This window comes from Xiphias gladius, chromosome 8 (assembly GCF_016859285.1).
Source record: "Xiphias gladius isolate SHS-SW01 ecotype Sanya breed wild chromosome 8, ASM1685928v1, whole genome shotgun sequence".
Classification (NCBI taxonomy): Eukaryota; Metazoa; Chordata; class Actinopteri; order Istiophoriformes; family Xiphiidae; genus Xiphias; species Xiphias gladius.
The window spans coordinates 28,349,359-28,361,708 of NC_053407.1; the positions used below are offsets into that span (position 1 = coordinate 28,349,359).

At 42.2% G+C, this 12,350-nt stretch overlaps 1 protein-coding gene across 1 annotated transcript; it reads left to right on the forward strand.

Annotated features, from left to right (window-relative positions):
• The first annotated feature begins 611 nt into the window (after positions 1 to 611).
• Positions 612 to 11,355, forward strand: LOC120792916 (peroxisomal succinyl-coenzyme A thioesterase-like). The gene is made up of 8 exons (XM_040132315.1): positions 612 to 630; positions 1,012 to 1,111; positions 1,203 to 1,393; positions 1,832 to 2,001; positions 5,876 to 5,995; positions 6,780 to 6,862; positions 7,242 to 7,335; positions 10,089 to 11,355. Exons 1-8 carry the CDS (start codon positions 612 to 614, stop codon positions 10,167 to 10,169), a joined length of 858 nt encoding a protein of 285 aa, XP_039988249.1. The 3' UTR covers positions 10,170 to 11,355.
• The last annotated feature ends 995 nt before the right edge of the window (positions 11,356 to 12,350 follow it).

Sequence of the window (12,350 nt, forward strand, 5' to 3'; positions counted from 1 at the left end):
CCTCTGCCCTCACAAGAATAAATGTTGAAGTCAGGAGACAGCGTTTTCGAAGTTTAATGATAGAGATTAAAATCGGGAAAAGATCAGTACTTAGACCAGACCTGTTGTAAAAATGAGTCAGTTTGATTTAACACTGCTGAAAGAAGTTTGGGACTCAGTTTATTGTCAGTAAGTGACGAGTGAAGCTGTGAAAGCATTTAAATCGTCATTTGAAGAGTAAGACGTAAAAGCAGTTGATGTGAATCTAGTATACATATACACAGGATCCACAAGAGTAAAAGTACAAAGATAAAATACACAGTAGTTCCAGTGCAACAGTAAATGAGCGGTGAACTCAGACAGCTAGCACCTCTAATGGCCAACTTGTTAGCAGTAAATTGATGGCAGAAGAACTTCACAAACAACAACAATCACAAATCAGCGATCATAAAAGAGCACCTACAGATAATACTCCCGCGAAGGCTTTTGGTGAACAGATAAAAGACTTCTTTCAATATTTGTTTGGTCAGTGATCTGACAGAATGGTGGAACTGTGCGTGACTGTCTGACTGTCGCATTTTGCAAATTGTGATCTGCTGCTCGTGATTCCCCTTGTGCCTAACTTTTAGCAAATGTCGGACCAGTTTCGAGGTAAAGCCACAATGGGAAGAGAGCATGATAAGTCAGTTTTGCCACACAGCACTGGGATCAGCCGCTCATGTTACTGATATAAAAGTTGTGGTGACTGGTCAGAAAGTTTAGCTTTATTATGTGTTTATAACAATGTGAGATCAGAACAGAGTGTGGCCGTTCAAAACATGGTATTACACTGCCAGTGGTGCCAGGGCTGTGAACGGTGCATGGTCCAATACCTAGACCTGGAAATTTCAGGAAAATTAATGTGGAAATATTTGAAGGTAGCGAAAAGTTTGTGAATTGCAGAAAAACATTTTTTAAAATAAAATTAGGGAATTGCCTGGAAAGAATGAACATCAAATGAGAAAATATTTTTCACACTCCTTTATTCTACAGTTTCAGAGGATCCCAGTCTCGGCGGGACATATTCTGGGGTTGAACCAATGGGTCTACTGTGGAGCCTCAGACCGGTTCCAGGCAGCAAACCTGGACTCAGGTACGCCAACCAGGCCAGATCTGTTCAGATGATACCAATCAGTACTGAATCAGTAATCGGTACCAGAGCTGACTCTCCCATCATCCTTCAGGATGAGGAAGATGAATGTCCAGACTCCCATGGAGGTCACAATCTCGGTGTACCAGGGTCACCAGACTGAGGGGTTCTTGGATCAAGTGCCGCTGGCCGATGTGTTGGTGGAGCGCTGGTTCATGGTGCCTGGTGTCCGCAGGATCCCGATCACAGAGTACAAACTCACTGCGACCCTTTTCCTGCCCCCAGGTAGGACCAGAGGAGAGTCTGGAGGGAGGTGTCAGATCTTACATTCTGAGCAGCAATGACCAATGACATTAGAGCGTTTTCAGTGCTGCAGTGGAAGTGCTTAGAGAAATGAGACATGAAATGTTGAGATGTAGTCTGAGAAGGTGGTTTTGTGGACTGTTTAGGTCTAGTTGTTGGCTATAGTGATGATTCAGTTTGTTCAATTACTGACACTTAAAGATGCAAATGAAAAACATCAAGCATCTTTGGAAACGAAATCTAGTGGTTGCTTTGACTAATATTAACCACCAAAGTTAACCAAGTTCAGCTTAAGGTTGTTGCGACCCGCTGGTACTGTTGAATGGTTTCCATCAAATTTCACAGTAGCAGGCAAATCAGAAACATTCAAAATCATTGTCAAGTAAACTGACTGTTTTTGGTGTTTTGACTCGTCCGAAGGACCCGGACCTTTCCCCGGCCTCCTGGACCTGTGGGGGGCCGGAGGGAAGCTGGTGGAGTACCGCGCGGCGCTGCTGGCCTCCCACGGCATCGCCTCCCTGGCTCTCGACTATCTGACGCCTAAAATCACCATGGAAACCGGGAAGATGGTGGACAACGAGTACTTTGAGGTACACCTGACGAACGCCCCAAATGACGTACAGTCAGTGTTCAATCAGAATACCTCAAAATAAATCAAGCATCTCATAAAAACCTTAATATTTTGGTCGCAAGGGAGCAGCAGAACGCCGCAAAAGGCTGACACACACACACACAGCTCTGACCTTTATTTGATCACCTTATAAAATATTTCTGGCTAACATGTTAGCAAACAGCTGCCTACTTTAAGAATCCAGCAGACACACAGCAATGCGATCATCTTGACGATCACATTGCGACTGTCTTCCTTGACTTGTCTCCCCCTCCCCTAGTACATTCTGCCCCTTAGTTCCTTTCCCTCTGTGCCGGTTAATCTTTGTTCCTAGTGACAAGTGTTCCAGCAATCTCCTTGTGTTAATGTTCCTGGATTTTTGTTAGTTTGCTTAGTCTTGACCACGTCTTTTTCCCCTCTTTCTGTGTACCGACCTGATCTGTGGTAAAGATGCTGAAAACCTCGAACTTTGTCCTGAGTCGTGCTTTTGAGCAAAATTGTTTTGTGGTCCCAGTGTTACAGGCATCTCAAAACTCAGTGATCCAAACTCTGCCAAGTGGATCCACATATTATATCCGTATCTGCAACCAGACTGGAGTAAGAAACATGAGATGGCCAACAATCATAATGCTCATCCGTACCTGAACCACAGGCCCGAGAATGGGATCTTAGAAATACCGAGACCACGTCATAGCAAGTTTTGAAGAGACGTGAAAAAGCTTGTATGAAACTGAATATTTTCTTTATGTTCTTGTAACAAAAGTTTAACATCCCAGAGTTTCACCACACAGTGGTCTAACAGCTGTTCTGCTTCCCAAAGACTAAAAACTCTGTAGAATGCTCCCTTGAATTTCATTTAACTTTATTACAATTAGTACATTTCATGCCCAAACTGGCTCTTCATCAGCTACTGGCATTACATTGAAGTTGCCTCGTATTTCATCCTTGTTGGTTTTTTAAGGTGTCATGTCTAGAATAACTACCATGTCCCATATATTCTAGGCATGTCTGTAAACTTTCCCAGGAGAGGATGTGAAGCTATTCCCCAAATGAGGGTCCAATCGCAAGATGTGCCACTGTTTTATGATTGTGTTCCTGGAGTTATTGGCCTGTGAGGAATAACACAAAACACGCTGGAAATTTTTGAAGTGAGAACCAAACCAGGATGAGACTTTGCGAGTTTCTTTCAGAATAAATTTTGCAATTTTTTGTTCAGATGATTGTCCCATAGAAATTCACCTCTAAACAGTAATTTCATGGGTTTCCACACGCTGCTTTGTTTCTAAATAGTGTTCATATATAAGCAGTTATGACATTGTGGAAGCATCAGCTTAATTTATTCCTCCTAGTCTACCGCCCCCCAAAACCTAATGGCACTTTTATCTCTGAATTCTCTGACCTGCTCTGTCTGCTTTTACCTAATTATGACCAAGTCGGTGAGCAGTTTTCTAATAATAAAATTGGAAAAAAAAAAAAAATCAGACCCCAGACTGATAGCACCCACCCTCACAATTTATCTGTCCCAGACCCGTTAACTCGCAGATAATTTCATGTTTTATCCTTCAGCTCTTTTACACCAGTGTCTCTATCTGCACTCAATGATATAGATAAACACATGAAGTCTTCGTCTTGCCCTTTGGATGTGGTCCCTACAAGACCATTGAAGGAGACTATGCCCACTACTGGTCCTTTCATGTTTTCTATTGTAAATAGCTCTCTGACCTCTGACCTCTTAGATCCCACAACTCTGAAGAGCTACAGACCTATCTCAAAACTTTGAAATATTCCAGTCTGGTTTTAGATCTTTCCTCACTACTGAGACAGCTTTTCTTAACGTTTGTAATGACCTTTTATTGGCTGAAGATGCTGGTGATTGCTCTATCTTAGTTCTGTTGTACCTCAGCACTGCTTTTGACACAGTAGATCATAACATACTCATTGACATGGGCAATAATCACTGATGTGGCCTTAAATTGGTTCAGGTCCTACCTAGCTACTAGATGTTCCTCTGTGTAGATGGCTGGCTAAGTTTCATCCCCTGCAAACTTTTTCTATGGTGTCCCCCAGGGTTCAATTGCAGGTCCCATTTTATTTTCCATGTATATGCTCCCCCTCGGTGACATCATCCACAAATATAATCTGGTCAACTGTTACGCCTTTGACACTCAGCTCTATCTCCCAATCAGACCCGGTGACTATTCTAACATAGCAACCCTCCACAAGTGTCCTGCTGCAACAAAACACTGGATGTCAGACAACTTCCTCCAATTAAATCTTACAAAATCTGAGGTCACTGTACTTGGTCCCCCCGCAAAAAGAACAGAACACAGAAATCATTACAAACATAGGTCGACTAGCAAATTATGTTTAACCTTTAACAAAAAATCTTGGTGTCATTTTTGATCTGGACTTGTGTTTCGAACCCCAGGTTAAGAAAGTTGTTCAGTCATATTTTTGTCATTTGATAATCATCACCAAGGTTAAGTCTTTTATTTCAGCCACAGATGTGAAGAAACTAATCCATGCTTTTATTTCTTCCTGCCTCAACCACTGCAACTCCCCATATACCCGTCTCAGTCAGAAATCAATCCACCGCCTACAGTTAGCTCAAAATGCTGCAGCTCAACCACTCCGTCCAAAAAATGCATCAGGAAAAAGGAGGAGATACTGAGTCTAGCGCTGCAACTAAAAGTGATTTTTTTTGTCTGTTAATCTGATGATTAAGTGGATGATTGTTGGACCTGAAAAATTTCTTAAACTAGTGAAAAATCACAATTTTTCTAAAGCCGAAGGGATGTCTTCAGATGTCTTGTTTTGTCTGACCAACGGTCCAGAACCCAAAGAAATTCAGTTTACAATCACATAAGATAAAGAAAAGCAAATCAATTTAGAAGCTGAAATCAGAGAATGTTTGACATTTTTGCTTGAAAAGAATCTAAAAAAAACTAATGATTATTTTTAAAATAGTTGCCGGTTAATTTTCTGCTGATTGGCTACTCAGTTAATTGATAATTGTTTCAAGTCTTTCATCAATTTCCTCGATGCTGAGTCCTGACTCTCAAGTGCTTTTATTCTGAGCAGTAAAAGCTTAAAATCAACAATTAACCTCAATGCTGGAACATTGTCATAACTGTTTACTCATTTACTCAACTGTTAGTGAGTTTGGCATGCTGTCAGCAGTTTTATTCAGCTGGAGGCAGGAGATGGCTTTTGACTAATCTTTAAACACAAGTGAATTTTATTTGCGCTGCCAAAAAATTAAAAAAAAAGACAAACCTGCCTCAGAGGGCTTTCTGTACAACTTACAACACCCTCCATTTTAAGACCCTCAGTTCAGATAAGGAAACGCTCAAGTGGAAGACTTTAACAAGAAAATATTACAAAACAATGAAAAATTGTTAAAAGAAAATGTTAACAAAAAAAGAGAAACCTCACGAAAAGCAACAGGAGAGGAGGAATTTCATTTCCAGAACATATGTGTATATTAACTTTTCACACTCAGAGGAAAGCTCAGAGTCAAAGTCACACCCAGATTACAGCAGCCAGCTTCACACTGATGGACCAGCTGCCAAGACACGATGGGAGCTGGTTAATGAAAATGTGTGACCAATTAAAAACACTTCAGATTTGAGTTTGTTCAGCCATCGGGAGTTCTGCGACATGTAACACATATCAGATAAATGGACTAAGATGCAAACAAACAAACAAACCACTTGTCACCATCACCACGGTCTTTGTTGATTTGTATTTTAACATAAATGCTTTAATGTTTTGAGTCATGATTATCCACGCAGATTAAAACTGGTCTCTGTGTTTCTTCTGTAACAGTTTTTTGATGTGTTTTCCTGCTGCAGACGGCCTACAGAGTCCTGCAGCAGCATCCTCAGGTCCTCAGCAGCAGGATCGCCATGTTGGGCCTTTCCCCTGGCGCCAGTGTCACCCTCAAAATGGCTGCCTACTCCCAAGTTGTAAAGGTAAAACAAGTGTAGATGAAACTTGACGTATTTTAGCCCTGTTTGGGACATCCCCAGCGTAGTCCAGGAATCTCCTATAGAAATGCACCGGGAAGCGGATGTGTGCTGCACTCTAACAGAGGTTGGACAGTTAACCAATAAATAAAGAATAAATTTCTCTTGTGGCCGTTGGGGTACAAAACAACCACTACAACAGCAGTTCTCACCAACCGTGAAGTACCAGTGGGCCTCTGGCTTGAGGGGATAGTAATGAGCCCGTTACAGCTTAGCGCTTCTTTACCTTGTTTTCTGTCCCCTCGTTCCTCGGGTGACCCGGATGTTAATGCAGTCCACCATCATGAAAGAGGCCTCAATTCCCTTATATGTATTCAGAGGAGGCCCCAAAAATTTCTACAAGTTAAGATACATTTTCGTCATAAACTGGATTGTTGATTAATTAATTTTCTAATAGAATATGAATAAATGCAGCTGCATATAATTTATAAATTAAAAAGAGTAGCAAAGTCCACCTATAAACTGAGGTTGGACGGATCTGCACACATTATAAAGAATACGAATGGACTGGGAGAATCATGCAGCAAACTGTAACTGTACGCAGTCTAAAGACCAGTTATGTCCCCAACTGGGAAAAAGGTTTTGGGTCAGTGGTTAAGGTTAGGGTAAGGTATTGTTATGGGTCATGGTTAGGGTAGGTCTCCATGAAATGAATGCAAATCTATGTAATTTCCCCAAAAGTGACAAAAGTAAATGTGTGTGTGTGTGTGTGTGTGTGTGTGTTTCCCAGCTCAGGTGTGCAGTGTGTATCGGTGGGAGTCATGTGCAGCAAGTTGACGGTTCTTTGAAAGAAATGTTAGACTTCTTTTGCAAGTAAGTTGAAAACAAAGATGTGGAGTTAATTCATAAAAAACTAGAATATGTGCTCAGTAAATCGCATTCTCAAAGAACATACACCGTACTTCAGAGGAAGAAACTTCTAATTCATAGTAAATGATGCCGATCTGCCCCAAAATTGAATGTGTTCTTCCCTAGCCCATAAAAAACAAACCACAAAAAACAAACAGACACGGCTGAAATCACAACCTCCTTGGCGCAGGTAATAAAATAAAAGAAAGATAAAGAGATGAGCAGACATAAATCGACAAATTATTAAATTGGGTTAAGTCATCATCAGTCAGAATCTGTGAAGTTGAAGGATTTTTCAGTCCTTTTTTGTTTGTTTGGTTTGTTTTGTTTTCTGTCCAATCAGAAACCTCGGGAAGATTCGCCACAATAAGGAGAACCAGACGATCTGGCGACACCTGCCACTGCCCACCCCGACCGACCCCTCACTCAAAGTGGACGTGAGTACCACCACCCAGAATGTCTGTCTGATTCTAACAGGTTGTTCTTCAGTTTTGTAAAATGTCTCTTCTCAAACAAGTGTCTTTTTTTTATGGGATTTTTGCCTTTAGTTTATAGTACTACATTTCCCAGAAAGAGTGAAACCAGGAATGTTGCAGCTTCGTGGATATTCTCATTCATCTACAAGAAAAACAAAAACAAGGATTGTTGAGACTAAATAGCAAGGTGGTTGATTTCAGATTCATGTATTGTCTATTTTACCAAAAATTAGAAATTTCTCCAAAGTCAACAGATAATACAGATAATACAGAGGTGATGGCAGGTTATACGTATGTGTAAAAACATTTGCTTGTTCCACCATTGGGGAACCACAAAAAAAACAGATGGTGATTGCCTTGTGTGTAGGGATGGCAAGGCCAGACGGTGTTCCTTGGAAGAACGCCGAGGAGGAGCATAAGCCTGAATGATTGAGTAGAAGGCTCGCAGAGGCAGAGGTCAGTCTGTAGGAAAGCTTTCAGGCTGGCAAAAGTCTCTTTTCATTCAACCAAGAAAAATAAATCAGACCATAGAGGATGTGAAGGTCTGTGGCTGAGGTGTTGCTGGGAATATACTTTTATATTGTTATAACAATACTTTTATATTGTTGAGTATAATGAAAGCAGCGGACCCGAGACATGTCCTTCAAAATGGAAAAATGAAAAAATAAATGGGATACATGAAATCGTACAGATCATAGAAACAACTTCCATCTCATAGGGCATTTTCGTATGACCAAAGCGCAAAGGTCTTAGTCTGCAAGTCCAGGGGGTAGATATTTGAATCCAGCTGCAGAGACCTCTCTCTGTGGGGATAACTCAGAGTTTTTGTTACTAAACAATGTTTCTGTCAATGCTTCTAAGAGGATTTTCATAACCCAGGGCGAAAGGAGCGAAGGAGACTTGCTTGCTACGGTTTTATCTTCTAGCATGTTTTCCTGCTGCAGGCGGCCTATAGATTCCTGCAGCAGCATCCCCAGGTCCTTGGCAGCAGGATCGCCACGTTGGGCATTTCAATGGGCACCAGTGTCACCCTCAAAAAGGCAGCTTAATCTAAAGTTGTAAAGGTAAAGACAACGTATTTGACCGAAATATATTTCATTATCTGAATGTAGCTTAGAGAAGCTCCACTAGCTTAAAGAAGCGTAGTTAAGTTTTAATTGAAGTTAGAAGTTGGACATTTTTAATTGTTTTTTTTGTGTTGTACATTTTCAGAAAACCTTCAGGATGAAAACTCACAACACTGGTTCAAAACCTCTTCCCCTGTTAGCTAACTAGATTTTATAAGCATGCTAGTGATGAAGACTTCCTCCAACGCGTTGCCTCTCTTCACCTTTGTCCCTGGATATTCTCCCAGTTTTTCGGTTTGTGTATTAGCGGGACTCATGTGCAGCCAGTGGAAGGATCTTTGGCAGACACCATTGCCAACTTCTTTGCTTTAATCACTTGAACAGAATCAGTTATGAACCAGTTGGAGTTTTGATTATGTTTCCCAGTGATTTACTTGTAGTGGGAGCTGCAGGCAAATCTATAGCAAGTACATGGGATGGCTGCTTCTTGAAAGAGGCAGAAGTGTAATTGGGTTGGGGGTTTCATAGACCATGGAGCCAATCATCAATAAGGATCAACACGACTGGTCTTTCCAGTTTGAAGACCCACACGGGGTGTGGGTCTGGGTGTAATCAAGCTAGAGCATATAATTGTGATAATGACCCCGTTGAACATAAAATGCCCCATCACTGCAGTCTGCCCGCGTCAAACTGTTCCCATTAAATCAGATTTTGTGATCACATACATGTCCGTCATACACGCTCCAAATTACGACTTCAGCGTCGGTGGGCTGTGGGACTCAGCTGACTTGATATTGTGAAGCAAAAACATAGTCGGATTGGATGGTGGTAAAATATCAGCGGTAAAAGATGAGCGCACGGGTTTATTATACAAACGCTGGCATGCACTGTGGGAATACAAGTCATACGTTACTGGAAGATTGTAGGAAATGACATGAATTTATTCAGTCATTGTTTTCATTATTCACTAGAATTGTCCAAAACGGCTGAGTCAGACTGTGTCTTCTAGCTCTACGTTTTGCTGTGCTGTTGACCACTTCAGAAAGGTCTGCACAATGTTCCACCTCAAACATTTTATTCTTGGACCTGTAATGTGATTCTTTTTATAACGGTATTATTTGCGTAACAAGCATCAAGTGGGCAACAAGTACGAGCGTTTACTCTTTCTCACTCTAGGACAAAACTGTGGCATAACTTTTTGTTCCCATAAAGTCCCATTAAAAAAAAGCATTTATGGTTTAAGTCTCGGCCGCTTAAAAAACCCACTATTGAACCGATTTGTACTAAAAACCACCGCAGTTACTGCCATATTGATGTACGGCAGGGCAATACGGCCAAAAAATACAATCTCAATTTTTTTCGAGCTAGGGGGAACGATTCACGATATTGATCGATTCATCTTCAGGTGAAAGACGGTAAAACAAGAATGATACAAGATCCGCACCACCTGCAAGGCGGCCATGGTTATGCATTTTAAAAAATACAGGCTGTCTTTCCTGCGTAGACACAGGGTCTGCATCCCAGACGGTCCTGGTTGCCTCCGGCTGAGAACTTAAGCTGTTGATTACCCGCCAGCTCACAGTCCACATGTTCGCTAGTCTACACTGGCCATTAACTGACTCTGTCTGTTGCCCGTTGTCATTGCAGCAACAGTCTTGCGAGGTGGAGACACGGTGTCTCATTCTCACGCTCGGGACGACGCCTGGAGGAGGACGCTGGGCTTCCTGAGGGAGAATCTGTACGGCAGCCGAAAACCCTGCTGGGACCTCATCATCGCACCTTTGGCAGAGACCCCCTGACAAACTGGACCGAGTCTCAGTCTCCTACCGGACCATCTCTGCCAGTGTATTTTATGAACTTTAAAGCGAATCAACATGTCTCCAGGAGTGACGTCATCAGATGCCAGTCAGTCGTTAGATTTAACACTGCTTCAAGTCTCATCAAATTCGCACGGATGGCTCAACACTTGGGATCCGTCAGAGTTCCGACTGGTCTGCTCTGCATGTTTTAATCCATCACAGACACGTACACAGTAATTCATATTCCCGCTGATCATCAGTCTCACTCCATTTCCATGAAAATCAACTTGCACAGTGTTTTGACGCTTGCTGCAGAGAGATAATCCATCACAGCCAAGATCAATTTTATTACATTTCGTCAAAGTTGCATTATGTCATGTGGTGGTGCTGTGGAGAGCGGAGACGCTCTGACAACTGAGATTTCGGTTTTAGCTCTAATATGCTTATTGTTCTTAGTCGAGGTTTTTCTTTTCTGACTACATTAACTACTGTTAATGACTAAATTCCTTTCTAGAGTAATAATGGACATTAGCCCTGGTTCGTTTACTTGTGGTTCAAATGGTGTCGGTGTGCCGATAAGAAACTGACCTTTCCTCTCGGCGGAAGGACGCAGCAGTGAGGCAGAGTGGTAACCCAGATGAAGCACGAAAGCCTGTCTAGAATGAAGCTTAGATTCATCTGTAGTTCTCTCAAGTATTTTATTATCAGAGCAACACAAACAGCAGCTCCTTTCGAACATTGCAGCACATTATTCATCTGCTGTAATATTGCCTGGTTCCATGCTGTTTGGTAAAATTAACACAAACACAAACTAATTTTCACCATAGAAATACTCTATAAATACTCTTCCTACTTTTGTGCATTGTAAATACTCGTACTTTTGGTTGTTTAAGTGCATTTTGTTGATAATACTGTACTTATGCAGGACTTTTACCTGCAATGATGCATTTTTATAGTGGGGTTTTGCTTCTTTTACTGGTAAATTAAATGAACAATTGAACACCTCTTCCACAGCTGCAGTGTGTCACACCAGGAGGTGGCTTTAAAACTCACATCTGTCCGTTAGAAGACACCTGAAACCCCCCCCCATACATCTAAAATCGCTTCTACGGTTTAGGCAAACTCACTGCCGCAGTAGATCTGAGGAGTCTCATTCTGGAGGTTCCCAAATTCAAAGAGGCTGAAGGTAAAAAGCCTTTAAAGACGGAATAAACTGGATCGGCTGGTTCCTTCGACAGATATTAAGGTTTGCACCACTGACGATTCCTGCACCTGCGGTAGTTAGATCTGACTGAAGTGTAACATCTGCCAGATATGAACAGTGAGGTGACCCACCGCTGTTGTTACTTCACCGTGTAACTGTTTCCATGTGTGATGTTGCTGGTTGTAACTGGCAGAATCTTATCTCATGGAAAAACGGGAGAAAACCGATCTAAAATCTGAACTCCGTGCCGAAGGGGCATTAATGTGCGTTCATGTCAAAGTGGAGTCATTCTAAATACCACTTTCTGACTTGCAATTAGCTTTCACATCAACGCCAAGTCGTAATAATGACTGGGAAACCTGCGATACGTCCAGAATGACGCTAAAGTTCCTAAAAAAACAAACAAGCACGAATGCCCCTTGTCATTTTGATGTATGTGGTGTTGCACTGAGAATGGCGAGTCCGTATCCCTCATCATCCCAGGGGGAACAGTCTTATCTCGGCCAGCCCTTTGGTAATTTACCACTGGCTCTGACGCCTCTGCAGTATTTTTCATGTATCGTATACATAATTCCTTTTGGAAGGCAAGTTTTGGTCCCAAGGATGACATACTGCCTGAGTCTTTCGGACCCCAGGGACGCGAGTCCGCGCTCGGCGCACTCTCTATAGCGAGCCGAGACACGATCAAAGCCTCAGAGGTCCGTTCCAGAAGCAAGACCGAGACCAACCTCCCTTAAATTCCCCCAGACATTTGTATCTTCACTAATAACTACATGTACAGCCTTGGAAGGCCCGTCAACGGTGAACCAGAGTCTGTGGGAGAGAGAGACAGAACCCTTTGATGCTTCACCCATGTTGGCATCAGCAGAGTTCTGAGGCAGCCTCAGTGAGCGATGCAGAAGGTCT